This window comes from Mauremys mutica, chromosome 4 (genome assembly GCF_020497125.1).
Source record: "Mauremys mutica isolate MM-2020 ecotype Southern chromosome 4, ASM2049712v1, whole genome shotgun sequence".
In the NCBI taxonomy this organism is placed as follows: Eukaryota; Metazoa; Chordata; order Testudines; family Geoemydidae; genus Mauremys; species Mauremys mutica.
Window position 1 is genome coordinate 86400034 of NC_059075.1, and position 16848 is coordinate 86416881.

General features: G+C 39.6%; 1 protein-coding gene across 1 annotated transcript in view; it reads left to right on the forward strand.

Moving 5' to 3' along the window:
• The window catches only part of SLC17A6 (solute carrier family 17 member 6), a 49125-nt gene that overhangs the window by 17041 nt on the left and 15236 nt on the right, over nucleotides 1-16848 (forward strand). The window contains exons 4-7 of the mRNA XM_045015593.1: nucleotides 13679-13793; nucleotides 14978-15065; nucleotides 15180-15266; nucleotides 16644-16786. Coding sequence (XP_044871528.1) covers nucleotides 13679-13793; nucleotides 14978-15065; nucleotides 15180-15266; nucleotides 16644-16786 — 433 coding nt within the window. The remainder of the gene's footprint in view (nucleotides 1-13678; nucleotides 13794-14977; nucleotides 15066-15179; nucleotides 15267-16643; nucleotides 16787-16848) is intronic.

Below are 16848 nucleotides of genomic sequence, written 5' to 3' on the forward strand. Positions count from 1 at the left end.
CAGTCGCTATTAGCCAAGATGGTCAGGGATGCAATCCCATCCTCAGGGTGTCCCTAAGCCTCTGACTGCCAGAAGCTGGGACTGGATGACCGGAGATGGATCAGTTGATAAATTGCCCTCTTCTGTTCATACCCTCTGAAGTGTCTGGCACTGGCCACTGTCGGAAGACAGGATACTGGGCTAGATAGATCATTAGTCTCACTCAGTACGGCCGTTATGTTACTCTGCAGTGAAAACATACTCTGCACCTTCTCTGTGGAGGATTAAGCCCTTATGAATCTCTACCTAGGGTGAAATTCACCCACTAGTTTGGCTGTGTGAGTTCTGGATGGACTAGTGTTGAGGGAGTAATGTGGACTGAGTGCGGAGAAGTGGCTGGTCAGTTGGGTCCATGATTACACAAACACAGTATTCCTATGCATAATTTATATGGGTCACAAATCCTGTTCCCAAGGAAGGGCTGGTGTAGAGTGGTGGCTATACCCTGCCTGTGGGTTGTCCCAGCAAACCCAATGGTTCTCACACATAAAGTTGTTTCATTAGGTTTTACATGTGTTGTTGAATTTCACCCAGAAGGGACTAAGAATGTTGAAATACACCAAAAAGGTATCCACCAGATTCCACATGTTTTCACTGCTGACAGCTCCAGTCTTTGCTTAAAATGCTCTGGAAATGATGTGAAGATCACAAAAGGATAGGAAGGAGATGGTGAACAAAAGTAAACAGAGTGTATTAGTTTGGTCTGAGATTGTTTGGGAATGGCTATGGGGAATGCTGTTCTTGGTGAAAATACTTCGTTCAGTAAATATAGAAAGAGTATAGAAAAGTAGGAGAGTTCTTCTCTCCTAAGGTTTAAAGATAAAAAGTGTGCAGTGGTGAGTGATCCTGGTGATCATGCAGAAATGCACACCCAATTGCATGCCTAGGGTTGTGCATATAGCTGCAGCCATTGCAAGCCAAATTCTGCCATCAGTTATATGGATATAAATTGCCATTGTGGGCAGCACAGTAGAAACACATGCTCAGGCTCAGTGCAAAGCAATAGTTAATAGAGCAAGCAAGATATTAGGCCATATTAAAAAAGGGACAGAGAATAATAATGAAGATATCAGAATGTCACTAAAATCACTCAGTGGTATGCTCTCACGTTGAATACTGGGTTCAGTTCTGGTCAGCCCATCTCTAAAAGGGAGTGAACAGAAACAGAAAAGGTCCAGAGAAGGGCAATCAAATAGAAGCAAGCGAATGCATCCATATAAAGGCAGAAGAAATAGATTATTAGGACTATTTAGTTTAGAGAGGTGATGAATAAGAAGTGACATGATAGATGCATATTAAATAATGAAGAGTGCGGAAAAGGTCAGTCAGGAACTCCTAATTAGCCTTTCTCATAATATGTGATCAAGGAGATACCCCGTGAAACCAAGAGGCAGCCTTTTAACTCTGGTAGAAGGAAATACATTTTTAAAAACACACTACATTATTATCATGTGGAACTCATTGTAACAAAATATTATTGAGGCAAACAATGTAGTAGGAGTCAGAAAAGGATTAGAATGAAAAGAATATAATCTGCAATTGCATTCACTGGAATAAAAAGGGATAAGGGATATCTATCATCATTCTTCAGGACATAATCAAACACTAACCACCAGGGTTTAGGACAGAACTTTCCCCATTACTGAGAAACATCTGATACTTGTCAGAGTTGGAGACATGAAACTGGACTAGCTATACCATTGATCTGAACCAGAAGGGCAATGACACTTACGTTACTAAATCCAGAGTACCAACATTCACTCCAATGGAGTTAATTTCAGAGAGTTATATCAGTGTAATTGAATTCACCATTTAGCCCTGCATGTGCAGTTAAGACCATAAAAAATGAGAGCAAAAGTAGGCTGTAAATTAGAACTAAAGATTGGACCAAATACTCTGCTGGCATACATGAGCAGAGAACATGGCCATAGTCTGTACAGAATGACATAAAGGCGTCCTTTCATAAAACTTTGGGATAAAGCAGTATGAACAAAGATACGATTTAGCTAGATGAAGTACCTCTGGGTCCTCCACATGGTAAATATATAACAAAACAACTCCACAAAGCATTTTAGATTAAAACACACTGGATTAATTCTAAAAACAGCAAGTGCATCTAAGTCAAGAGAGAAAAGTGGGAATAACAAAATGAGACCAAGATCTTTAGTAAGGTACTTTGAATGAGCTACTCTTGTTTTGCAACATCATCTACCAGATTATGTGTATTTCCCCATGCTTATTCCCCCCGCCCCCAGTTCCTTACATCTCCTTGTCAATTGCTGGAAATGGGCCATTTTCATTACCACTACCAACAGTTCTTTTTTTCTCCTGCTGATAATAGCTCACCTTAACTGATCACTCTCCTTGTGGTGTGTATGGTAAGACCCATTGTTTCATGTTCTCTGTGTATATATATATCTTCCTACTGTATTTTCCACTACATGCATCCGATGAAGTGGGCTGTAGCCCACGAAAGCTTATGCTCAAATAAATTTGTTAGTCTCTAAGGTGCCACAAGTACTCCTGTTCTTTTTGCAGATACAGACTAACACGGCTGCTACTCTGAAACCAGATTATATATGTAAGGACTAAGGCATCCCAAAGCTAATGTATTAGAAAGAATGAGTCAAGACCTAGCTAGACCTAGAAGATTATATTGAGCTGTAAAGTGAAACCCCTGGGTTGAGTGTTATCTATCCATGGATCAATAAATGTCTTCCAGCAATGCCAAAAATATACATTCACATTTCAAAACCAGCCTGGGAGCAAACAATGGAGAGGGCAGCTTGACAGCCACATAGGGCCACATCTGGGTCATTAGAGTCAGTGGGAATTTTGCCATTGTCTTCTAAGTGGCTTGTAGCAAAATAAAGGCAAAAGTTATTTTGCATTATTGATGCACTGGATTGTTAAACTCAGCCCTGGAGTTTCACTATGCCACTCAGTCTAGCCCTTCTAGATAATATCTAGACTCCTTCTGGTGAATCAGTTAGCTTTTGGGTGTTTTATTCTTTCTTACACATATGACCTGATGGATCATGTTGCAAAACAAGTGCAGATCACTGAAGTACTAATGCTGTAAACCAGATTTTTATAAACTTGTACCTTGATGCAAATTAATCCGCTCCCAAAATGGCTTTCTGTGCCAAAAGAGATCTGGATCTAAGACATCAAAGCACAGAGGAAAAAGTTGTTATATAGTTGTCTAGTACTAAATCTTGAAGTCCTTTTATAGTTTCAGTTCAGTACCTCAAAAGGCAAAAACCTCACTGAGTCACATTTGCAAACTTTCATTTCAATAACAAAATATTAATTCATTTTGGCTTTCCACAAACATTCCATTTTGTTTTCAAGAATGAATGTGGAAAGGCTACATACTGTGAATACTTGTACAAAGGCATTCACACAAATGTGCGCACTGGAAGTGTTCACACAATCATCTGGAAAAGTATGGGAGTTGACCAGTCCAGGAGCAGAAACAACAGTAAGAATGACAAATTATGAATCGTGAATACTCTAAGAAATGGTGATGATTAGCAGTTTGTAAGTAACAAATAGGCTGTGGGTAATTCACTAAGAGAATAAGGAAATAAATGTGTTAAATAAATTGTTCACTGTAAACAATGCACTGGATTTAGGATTTAAAGATTTGGCCAATTAAGAATAAATCACTGCTTTATTTGTATAATCATTTACAATTAAAACACAGTTTTATAGGCTTCAGTAATATAGTAATTGTTATTTTATGATCCTTAAACAAATCCAGGTTTGCTTCTTGGTCATATAATAACTGGGCTTTTTTTTATTTTATTTTTTGATTTTCATAGGGTTTTTACATAATGTTTTTACATTCTGAGCATAACAGCTATGGTTTATCTAGCAATTTGTCAGTGCTATCGGTGAATGGCATCAATAGAACTATGCCAGTTTACACTAGCTGAGGATCTGACCCCTAATCTGTAAGCATAAAGAAGTGACTCTTAGCTTTTGAGTATCATCCTAATAGTTTTCATTCACAGTCCTTGGAGTTAAACACATGTCCACATTACGAACACCACAAAGGACATCTCCAAACCTGCACTCCTGCTCTACGTCATATCTCTAATCCAATCAGCCACCCATCTGCCTTTAAGGAATTTGGATCTTTTTTGCATGCATCTGTACTACCATTATTTTCAGTTCAGTTTGGGATCTGGTCAGGGGCGGCTCTAGGCATTTTGCTGCCCCAAGCATGGCAGGCGTGCCTGCGGGAGGTCCGCCGAAGCCACGAGACCAGCGGACACTCCGCAGGCAAGCCGCCAAAGGCAGCCTGCCTGCCGCCCTCGCGGGGTTGGCAGAGCGCCCCCTGCGGCTTGCCGCCCCAAGCACGAGCTTGGCCTGCTGGGGCCTGGAGCCACCCCTGGATCTGGTGTTTCTTCCAAAGGCAGCAGCAAACTGTGTCTACAACACTTCACAATGCTGTGTAGTCATACAGTGCCAGCTGCATGCCAATGGCAGATGACAACAGCGGAGCTGCAGAGTTGTCGGGATGAGAAACCCAGAGATGAAGAATATTTATTCTCTTTCATTTCCCTCAAAGGAGGGCTATGAACCAATCAGCTTAAAGGCAAAACAAAAAAACAAGTCCCCTTTACAACTTATTTCCATTTTAATCACTTTCTTCCTGAGTCATCGTCATCTTTTCTTTCTCCATTCCCATCTCAACTATTCCAGTTCCTCCTCAAAATTGCTTTTGCTGTTATTACTCCTTGTATTACAGAAGCACAAATAAGCATACCTGCTGGCATTCAAACCTGCCAATGTGTGCTAGCATCAGCTGAACATTGGAGCTCTTAATCCTGGGTTCTATCCCTGGCTCTGGGAGGGGATTGCATCTAGTGATTATAGCAGTGATTGGATATAGGATAATCTAAGACCATAGGTTTGGCATGCTCACTCTAAAAGGGCGTATGGTTGCTTGGATAAGACTTGGGCCTACCTGATAAGTGACCTGAATTATAGTCCCAACTTTTCCTGAAGTGACCATGTGAAATTTATTTCTAAAATGTGGAGTTAATGCTTGACTGATGTCTACACTTGAGGTATGAGGTTTTGTTTGGTAACAAGGATCATGAAGTGTCCAGAATTATAATGAGCAGAGATGAGGCCATAAACATGTGATTTCCTGTCACCCAGCTTAGTGCATATTTCCCTAGGCTACAGGATATTTGGAGAAGAGGTCTCTCTCTCTGAACATTGCTTGACTTGTTGGTGCAGCAACAGAACAGGCAAACAGATTCCACTCCAATATACTATGTCTAAGACAATCCAGTACACCACAGATCCCCCCCAAGATAGCCCCGTTATGGTACATGCTATTTGCAGTTCCTTCAGTTCCCAGCTGTGTTTCAGCAGTGTTTGTGCTGGCTTACATAGTGCCATTTCATAAGACTCCTATTGGATCAGGCCCCAAAAGAGAGACTGCAAAAGATTTTAGATCCTGGGTAAAAAAGGTTAAAGTGTCTAAGTGACCTAGGAACCCAAGTGCCACTGGCTTTCTCTGAAATGGTGAGGTGATATATGGGTGAGCTGAAAAACCAAGTAGTATGGGAAGTAGTGAGGAAAGATAAAACAAGACAAGAAAAGATGGTGGCAGTTAAGGGCTTAAATAGAGTAATGCAGCAGTAGCAGATATTTTGAAAGATGGTGCTCTTTGGTGCAGGGACCACCTTCTTGTTCTGCATTTGTGTAGCTCCTAGCACAATGGGATCTTGATCCACAACTGGGACTCAGAGGTGATACCATAAGGCAAATAATAAATAATAATAATATTGCTGAGATAATGTGGATAGGAGCTAAGTTTTTTAAATATAATTAGGGGAATCCTGATATTGCTATAGACCTATATGTGTTTTAGAGTAAGACCAGAATATAGTGTGCAAATGAGTGTAATTTAAAGGACCAGAACTTTGATCACAAAGGACTTTAATTATTCAGATATTGATCTGGATAGGATTTCAGTAAAAAAAGAGGGAAGATATTTCTGGAAATGGTGCATGTTTACTTTCTTATCTGCTTTGCTGAGCAGAGTACAGGATTAGAGACAAGTCTGAACCTAATTTTATCAGATGAGTCAGGTATGAGAAACAGGACTGAATCGAAGGGGCATTTAACGTATATTGATCAAAATATTATTAGAATTTAAAATACTAACAAGGGTGAGAACTAGAAGGAAGCAAGCAACTGATTTTGATGTTAAGCAAACTGATTTTGTGGGACTATAACATATTCTGAGAAAATTGCAACTTCAATTCCGATCTGTGGATGTCATCTATTAAAATGGGAACATTAAATATATACTTAGCAATGTTATAAATGAAAACTATCCTGGTTTAATTCAAACCGGAATAAATGTCAGCTGTGGACTATGTGGTTAACCAGGGTTATAACTTATATGAAGTAATAAACAACAGGCTTATAAAAATATAAACACTCTGCTAATGAGGAGAATATGAGAATGAATAAGCACAACACTGTCAAAAGATACATGAGCAAAAGGAAACACTATGTTCAACTACAAGAAATAATGAGCTGTTTATATATGTGTGTGTGTAAAGGCATAGGCAGATATAGAAGGATAGATTTACTCAAGACTTAAGGTAATATAGAAAACTGGCTCCCCAAAAACAGTAAGGCATTAAAATGGTGTTACTATTTTTAATTTTGCAACAGCGAATGAGGATAAAGAGCTGCCTAAATCCAGAATAATAATTTTTGGTGCTGTTTTATCCTGGATTTGAGTTCATATCTATTTAGAATAAAAATAGCAGGGGAACAGGTTTTTAAGAGGCTGTGTTAAAGTGTGGTACTACAATTAAAAATGACTTGTTATTAATAGTATTGTGGGGTTCTCTGTTTATTGTGCCATCTGCTTATAAATGCTACTGAATGTTTACTGTTATTTGCAGTTCTAAATAGGTCCCATCTGGGAGATATATGTTTGTGATCATTCTTTGTGGGGGGCATCTTCCTTCATCTTCTAGAAGAGGACAAGATTAAGGAGTCAATTTATATCTGTTTGGTGGAGACTGAAACAAAGGTCATTCTGGGAAAAACAGCCTTAAACTGAAAACTAAACTGTGGAAAACAGGCTCTAGGGGCTAGAGTCTGAACTCAGTTATAGCGGTATAGATTTGGAGTCACTTTGCCAAAGCAAAAATTTACACTGATTTAACTGATTTCTGAATCTCCTGTCAGAGGGAATTCTGGGAATTACGTCCTTATAAGGAGGTGGTAATTTCTAACATACTCTCCTTCCTGGCCTGACTGCTGACGAGAATGGTGATTTCCACTGATTTCAACTAAGTTCATTGATTCACAACAGCTGAGAGTCTAGCCCAAGGAGTCAAGTATCAGAGGGGTAGCCGTGTTAGTCTGGATCTGTAAAAAGCAACAAAGAGTCCTGTGGCACCTTATAGACTAACAGACGTATTGGAGCATAATACTCACTTCCCACTACCCAATACCCACTATACCTGCATGCATCCAACGAAGTGGGTATTCACCCACGAAAGCTTATGATCCAATACAACTGTTAGTCTATAAGGTGCCACAGGACTCTTTGTTGCTTAGCCCAAGGAAGTGCATCAGTGAAAGAACAGACTTAAAAGATGTGCGTTATTATTGCACAAGACACTTAGCTAGATGATCTATTCAGAAAATAAAAGGAAAAAACTAAACCAAACCAAAGAGCCCTTCATCCCTGCCTATGAATAAAATAAAACTCACCTTGCATTCTGTTTTTGCCACACTTGCATAGGACAGTTGCAGTCTATTGCTCTAGAGAGGTTGAAAAAACCACTCTAGAGCAATAATAAAAAAATTTAAAACAAAGTTCCTAAGACGCTGAATTTATTCTCATTTGTAAAACGAAAAAAATATTTTAATATGACATCGCTGCAGTATGCTTGAACATCTGGGAGGGATCTGATTAAAATGAAAGTAAATGAACGGCACATGCTTTTGATGGGATTCATCAACCAGGAAACAAAAACTATACTTTAAAAAATGAGGAGCTAACACAGAATTCAGGCATCTAGAAAAAAATACAGAAAATGTTGCCAAGCCCTGCCATAAATATATCCTGTAGGGGTGTTGAGAGGTATATAAACCTCTTCCTGTACAGCTGCCCTTTACCATTTGTCAAAATTAAAAGTACAGTATATTTAATTTCCTATTCAGGGATTTGTATCAGCCTTAAATAGATATATATGAAACAAACATATCTTTGGAAGAATTCCTCCTTGTAACTAATCATTCCCTCCTGCTTGTTCAGACTAAGGCCTGGTTCTCACTAAGTTTTGGTCATTAGCCAAAGATAATGTTGACAAATGCCTTGGTGACCTCTTTCCCATCAATCAGCTCTGGATGTGATAGCAAAATGTCATGTAATTGGAGGTCCCTATGATTTATTTTAGGATTATATTTTTTCATAAATAAATGGCCCAGCCTTGGCCACTGGCTGCATCCTCTTTGTGTTGCTCCAGCGGCACAAAGGGGACCCTTGGCTGGTGTAATGATAGAATGGCAGGTTGGTTACCACCTGCTCCCATCCCACCATCCATCCAGTATACAGAATGTTTCTGGGTGGACAAGTAGCATGGCCAGGAAAGGAAGGGGACTGAATGCAGAGCCAGAGGTTTACTGAGCTCCAGCAATAACCATCCAGTGGAATGGGCCACCTCCTTTGTATCTCATAGATAAGGCCCCTGCCTCATCATGGTGCAAACTGTCCTCCCTGGGGAAGCTGGGGATGAGCTTCTCAATACGCTGTGCCACAACTCTGTGAGAAGCACTCACTCCGTGACACTTTCTGGGCTGGAAGCAGAAGATGAAAAAAAAAAAAGAAGAATTTGATTTTAACAATGGGTATTATTAAAGGAATCAGTTTTTCAACACAAATCCACTTGCAATTTCAAGGTGACAGAAAGAGCCATATAATGAATATCAAGAGACAAAAGGGACAATCGTATAAGGCCCAAGACAAAGCCCACTGAGGAATCTTTCCACTGAATTTTGGATCAGACTCATAATAAATGTCAAGAGCAAGGAGAAATGGAAACTAAACTAGACAGCTGAGCTATACAGTCTTGCAGACTTCTGTAGTAGGGAAACTGGATGGCTCTCTCTTTGTTGGATATTGTCCTAAAATACAATATAATCATAGACAATACATAACAAGATTTCAGTCTAGGCACTAAGTAACTCTTCAAAACATTCAGATTGTTTTAAATCTTATGATCATCATGTAGATTTTGTATTAACAGACATACCCAACAGGAATTAAGGTTATAAATGATCTGGTTTAACCAAATCATCGCTGTAGGTTTCACATGGTATGTGCAAAAGTTGACATACTTTTTGGATAAATGTGGTTTACTTCAGACATTTAATTAGTGAAAATTTGAGTGCTCTTTGAGCACTGCTGTAGAACTGTTATACAGTCATATAAGCCATCCTGAGCTTTTATAAGGAGCAGGCTATGGAAACAAATGATATTTTAGGAAGAATATATACATTTCACAAAATTACATGGAATACCCACAAAATCATCTATGCTGTAGAACTCATTAATTACACAATATCTGCAAACCACTTTAAAGATGAGAAGATTTATATTGTTTACTTTAAGCACTATTATTAAAGGCCAGATTCTGATACACTTAGTAATATTCAGTAGCACCAATAAAACTATTTGAGGAGTAAGATGTTGCTCATCATAAGGCTGATAAAATTTCGCCATAAATTAGCAGGAATATTGTATATTGTTAGACTACAGGATCAAAGCTTTGAGGCAAACAGATATTGTACTGAATGTTACAGTGGGTCATTTTCTTAAAGTGAAGAAGAGTTAGAATATTATTGTTATATTTAACATCTGTTTGTTTTAAATATTAACAGGCTAAATTGTCAATTATCCACTGTCAATTACATCAGTGGAAGTCTGTTAACATCAATAGTTACTTCTGATTTATACCAGCATCAGACAAGAGTCAAACACTTGGGACATGATTTTCAGTGGTGTTAATCACATATGCAAGTCAAAAGGAATTATGGGTGCTCTGTAATTTCAAGATGAGGCCACTAGTTTCCAAGTAGACACTGTGTTTAAACAGTGTACCTAAGGAAGAGATTATATTACACTATTTTAAAAATAATGACATTTTCCCTAATTTGGACATTTTATTATATTTAAATAGATATAATGGAATAAAGAGAATAACAAAACACCTGAAAAATCATGGTATGATATGGTCTAACCAGCAAAGTTTCTGGAAAGAAATATAGTGTGTCACAATTCTCTTAGGCCAGGGGTCTCAAACTCAAATGACCCCGAGGGCCGCATGAGGACTAGTGCATTGGCCCGAGGGCCGCATCACTGACATGCCCCCTTGCTGCCCCTGGCCCCACCCCTGCCCTGTCTCTTCTCCACCTCCTCCCCTAAGCGCGCGGCTCCCCGCTCCTCCCCCCTCCCTCCTGGAAAGTGCTAAGCGCCACCAACAGCTTTTTCAATGCACTCTTCCAATCCTTGAAATATGTCACATCCCGTTGTGATACCCTTCAGTGGCATTAAGTCTAGCAATTCTTCAGTTATATTCAAATTGCAGTCCACACCTCTAATGAACACTGCACACTGTGCGGTATCTGATACATCTGTACTCTCATCAAGAGCAATTGAAAATACTTCAAAGTCTTTTGCCATTTGAATCAATTGTTTTTGCACATTATCAGCTAAATCCGTTATCCTGCAGGCAACTGTATTTGCAGACAAGCTTATGCCTTCAAAAACTTTCTTCCTATCAGGACATAAAATTTCACTGGCCTTCATAAGACATTCTTTTATGAATAAGCCTTCTGTAAAAGGTCGCGATGATTTAGCTATCATTTCGCTTATCACAAAACTTGCTCTTACTGAATCTTCGCTAGACTTGTTAATCCCTGAAAATAAATTTCTTTGCTTGGCAAATGCTGCTTTAAGTTGCTGAACTTTTTCCTCTCGGATTTTTCCGGTGAATGCATCATATTTTTCACGGTGCATTGTGTCATAGTGCCGACGCACGTTATACTCCTTGGGAACAGCAATTGTTTGCTGACAAATAAAGCATTGAATTTTATCTTTTACCTCTGTGAAAAAATATAAATTCTCCCATTTGTCTTGGAAAACTCTCTTTTCTTCCATGAGTGTTCTTTTTTTTTGACGAAGTCATTTCCAAGCAGTTTTAATAAATATATACACTCAGTAATGCACCTCACTCAAAGGACAAAACACGCACTTAGATTTACTGCCTAAGGCTCTGGGAGGGAGTTTGGGTGGGGGAGGGGGTCTGGAGTGCAGGCTCTGTGCTCGGTGCAGGCTCCAGGCTGCGGCAGGGGGTGGGGGTGCAGGCTTTGGGACGGAGTTTGGGGATAGGAGGGGGTGCAGGGGTGAGGGCTGTGGGACTGAGGGTGAGGGGTTTGAGGCATTGGAGAGGCTCGGGGCATTGGAGAGTCTCAGGACTAGGGGAAGGGCAGCCTGCCCTGGCCCTAGTGCAGGGGGGCGCTAGGACCCTGCGGCAGCAGGTGATGCCGGAAGCCGGCATAGCGGAGGAGGAGTGGAGTCAGCGTGAGCTCCCGGGCAGGCTACCGGTGGTGAGGGGGCAGCAAGTGGGGGCTGGTAGACACTGGGGGGAGGCGCGTGGGGGCGGCAGGTGGGGCCAGGGGAGAGACCCGGCCCCAAACATTGGGGAGCAGCGCGCGGGGAGCTTAGGCACAGAAAATAACTCGGGGAGGGGGGCGGGGGTGAGGGGAGTTTGGCGGCGACAGGAAGTAACTGGGGGAGTTCCGCGGGCCGCAGGGAAGAGCTCCGAGGGCCGCATGCGGCCCGCGGGCCGCATGTTTGAGACCCCTGTCTTAGGCCATGTCTACACTATCACTTATATTGGCAAAATATATGCGCGTAGGGGTGTGACCCCCCCCCTGCCCGAGTGACATACATTTTGCTGACATAAGTGGTAGTGCACAGTGCTATGTCAGTGGGAGAGCTTCTCCCACCAACATAGCTACCACAGCTTGTTGGGGGTGGTTTAATTATGTCAACAGGAGAGCTCTCTCCTGTCAGCATAAAGCAATTATACGAGATCTTACAGAGGTACAGCTGCATCAGTACAGCTGTGTCTGTCTAAGGTCTCTAGTGTAGACATAGCCTTGGAATTCTTTAAAGGTGTCAGTAAAGTAGTGGGTAAAAGAGAACCTGTTGACATCATTAATTAGACTTCCAAAAGGCCTTTGACAATGTCCAGCACTAGATGCTACTAAAGAAGTTGAGTGGACATAGGGTGAGAGGCAAGATATTGTGATGGATGAAAAATGGGCTAGGAGACCAGAAGCAAAGAGTAGGACTGAAAGGCCAATTTTCATTGTGGCCAAAGGTTAACCATGGGCTGCCTCAAAGTCCCATACTAGGTGTCCATGCAGTTTCATATATTTATTAAAAGAAAAGAAAGAGGGGAATGAGAAGTGAGGTAACTACATTTCCAGATGATACAAAAAGTTGTTTATGTTAGTCAAGTCCAGCGAACACTGTGAGGAACTTCAGAGGGATATAATCAAGGTAGGTTAATGGACAGCATGATGGCAAATGAAATTCGGTGTTGATAAATGCAAAATAATGCACACTGGAAGAAAACAATTAAACCAATCATATACATTACAGAGTTCCAAATTAATGGTATCAACTCAGGACCTGAGTGTCATTGTAAACAACTCAATGAGAAGCTGTGATCAAAAAAGGAAACAAGACGTTAGAATGCATAAAAAATGGGATGATGAAAAATACAGAGAACATTATAATGCCTCTATATAAATAAATGGCATGGTTGCTTCTGGAACAGCATGTGCACTACTGGTCATCTGTCTCAAAACGGTATTGATGAATTGAGGAAGTTCAGAGAAAAGTGATGAAAATGATTGCAGACCTGGAAAAATCTTTCATATGTAGAGAGATTGTAAAGACAGGGATTGTTTAAATTAGAAGGGTGATGAATAAGAGAGGCATGATAAAAATATGTAATGGCAGAGAAGGTAGAACAGGAATTTCTGTTCTCCTTGTCTCAAAATGCAAAAACAAGGGGACAGACATTCTAAGAAATTAAAAGATAAGAAATTCAAAATTAATAGAGGACATTTTTTTCACACAATGTTTACTTAGACTGTGGAATTCAATGCCATAGGAAGATGCTGAAGTCAAAGTCATTGAAGCCAAGAACTTTGGAAGATAAAAAAACGTGATTGGACATCTAAATGGATATCAAAAGGGTTCAGAGTCTTCATAATTACTGATACACATTTTGGAAGGGATATTAAACCTCATGCTTTAGGGCTTAAACCAATCACAAACTATTACATATCAAGATAGGTGGGAGGGATAGCTCAGTGGCTTGAGCATTGGCCTGCTAAACCCAGGGTTGTGAGGGGGCCACTTGAGGGGGCCACTTAGGGACCTGGGGCAAAAATTGGTCCTGCTAGTGAAGGCTGTAAAGAATGTTCATTTAGTGTGTGTGTGTGTGAAAATTTCTGTTGTTTTGACCACTACTGCAATCATTTCCCTGGTTTTCTTTTACAGGGTGTTTGGGGCTGCTATATTGCTGACCGCCACACTGAATATGCTAATACCATCTGCTGCTAAGGTGCATTATGGGTGTGTCATCTTTGTCCGGATCTTGCAGGGCCTTGTAGAGGTATGGAAAAGAAGTTGGAGTAAGAAGAAAATGTGACTCTGGATGTTCATTAGTTGCTAACCAGCAGTCTTTGTTTTAAGTGAAAAAATATTATTCCAGTTAAGAGCTGAATCCTAGTGCAATGAAATGCAGCTATTTGAACCGTTAGGTTATGTTTTCAATTTATCTTTCTTTCACCTATAAAATTACATGGTAAAACCCACCCCCGTTCAGAGGGCCAGCACAAGGCATACACACTATTTAATTCCCAATTAAGCCAATTTAAAAGAAAATTTTTAAATTCAAAACTTATGTTCAGTTGAAGATCAAATGTTACATTAAAAGAAGGAAAAATACTACTGTTCTAAAATATGCAAAAATCCAATTTTTAATTTTTAATGTGTAATTGGCTATTAAGGGAACATTTTGTAAAAACTTACTGTATGTTGCAAGGTTGCAAATATGGTCCATAAAAATATTAATAATCTGAGTGAAATTCTACTATTTTTATACAAAAGGCTGAACCTGTGTTGAAGAGAGAGCAGTCATTTTAAAATGAAATCAACTAACATTGTTCAGCTTTCCTTTTTCATATGTGCTTAAAGACTTATTACAGCAAAGACATTGAGAAAGACTTCACTTGCAATATTTGCTAGTCTCCCAGAATCACACTGCTTTTGTTTTCTAGGGTCAGGGTGAAGGGAAAGTGGCTGATTTTTAGCTTCTATGTCATTGTACTTTTCAATTATATTACTGGTTGCTAGAACTTAGGATCACTCAAGTATGGTCTAAGGGAAGAAACCTGGGTTTAGGAGAAGTCAGGCGGTCCTGAGTTCAAATGCTGGCTCTGCCATGGATGTGAAGGGTGACCTTGGGCATGTCACTTCACCTCTGTGCCTACTATCCCCACCTATAATTATTGTAACCACCTTTTTCACAGAGGCACTGTGAATATTAACAAGTTATTAAATTACATATGGTGTAGTAAACATATAGGGCTTGATCTAATTTCCATTCAAATCCCTGGGAGTTTTTCCATTGTAAAATGGGGGTTGGATTGTGCCTATGCAGTGCTATAGAAATGCTAGTATAATTATTAGATCATCATTTTCTTTATATTAGTTTTAAACAGATATAAATGCATAAACAATACTAATTGACTAATTGATCAGCACATGTTAACTTGTGGAATGCCCACTCCACAGGGTGTCACTTATCCTGCCTGCCATGGGATATGGAGCAAGTGGGCCCCTCCTTTAGAAAGAAGTAGGCTAGTAACCACTTCTTTTTGTGGTAAGACACCCTTTAATATTGTCCTCTTCTTTTCTCCCCTCCTACCCCAACTGCATTAAATAGTCCCATAGAAAATGTATTTCCATTTTCAATCACGTCTCTCTTGTTTTATAGGTTCCTATGCAGGAGCTGTTATTGCAATGCCTTTAGCTGGGATTCTAGTGCAATATACTGGATGGTCTTCTGTGTTTTATGTGTATGGTATGGTAGTTTTTGTTTACATCCCACCATTACTACATGAATCTAGTCTGTACTGTTAACGGCTTCATTATTTTCATCCTATGTTAATAAAGGAAGACTAAAGTTTGAATCTAAACATACAGCCTAGAGAAATAGGTGTTGGAGAAAGGGAAAATGTGAATGAATTGTATAATTAGAATAAGAAGCAATGGGGTATTAAACGGGAGACATTTCAGCTGAATGAAAGCGAGAATTACTGTTATGGTACAAACTAAATAGGAAATGTAGGATCACCAATTCATGATGCCTCTTTCACATCAGTGTAAATCAAGAGTAGCTGAACTGAGATTGATTGGCAGATCCTCAGATGGCATAAATTAATTAAGCTACACTGATTTATACCAGTGGAGTATCTGGCCAATGGATTTAATTATTCAGTGTAAAACTTGTATGAAGTAGAGAAAGATCCCATAAAGAGTGAGAATAGGTCTGAACTATTGGGAAAGATTTTGAGGAAGTTTGAAAACTGCCCTGCAATAATGCAGAGAACTGGATTAGATGTCTCAAAGTGGCTATAATTTTTAGTGCTGTATTAGAAATTCGTAAGTCAGAAGAAAGGCCAAAGCATAATGGTAAAATTTTATATTATATACATAAATATACACTCTGCATAACCCCACTGAAAACTTGGATTGTAAGGTATGGGTTGAATTTAGTCCTAAGGGTTTATTTCTTTAATTTAAAATGAATTTTAGCCAGAATATTATACCATAAGGAGGTATTCATAATTAACCAAACTAATCACAGGAAAAAAATACAGAATACCCACACTGCTCTAATTAACACCATTCATTTCACATGCCTCCTAGTGTATCACACCAACAGAATTCAGAAAATTTCACATAAGAGCTGTTACTTAGACTAGACATTTTTAAAACCCATTTCAGCGTTGGTACGAACAGAGAATAAGTTCACTCAAAATGACACAAATGTGGTGGAAACAGTGCCACAATATTCTATTTTTCAGATAAAATGTTAGTGTAGTGAATTACTAACAGTAACACAGGATAAATAGAAATGAAATTTCACTCTGGGTTGAATGCAACTCTGAAGCTGTTTCCATAAACTGAAATGTACCAGTGGCTATTCAGGATTCAGTGATTCTCCATTTATAGTCATTCTGGAAATGTAATGACAGACTCACTATGGGCCCAACCCGGCAAACACTTCTCACCAATAGGAAGTGTTTGTGGTATCTGGTCTTTGTGAGAACGACACTGTAAAGAAGGCAACCTCAAATGCCATTGAAATGAAATATGCCAGTATTTTTCCTCATTGGTTGTTTTAGTGTGCTTGTATTTCCTTTCAAGGTCCTTCTTCCTTTTACATTTTCAACAGGGAGCTTTGGGATGGTCTGGTATATGTTTTGGCTTTTGGTGTCATATGAGAGTCCTGCAAAGCACCCAACGATCACAGACGAAGAGCGCAGATACATAGAGGAGAGCATTGGAGAGAGTGCCAACCTCCTAGGTGCAATGGAAGTAAGAACTTATATATATTTCTATCCTTACATACAGTAGCATCAGATTATAGCATGGTTTTT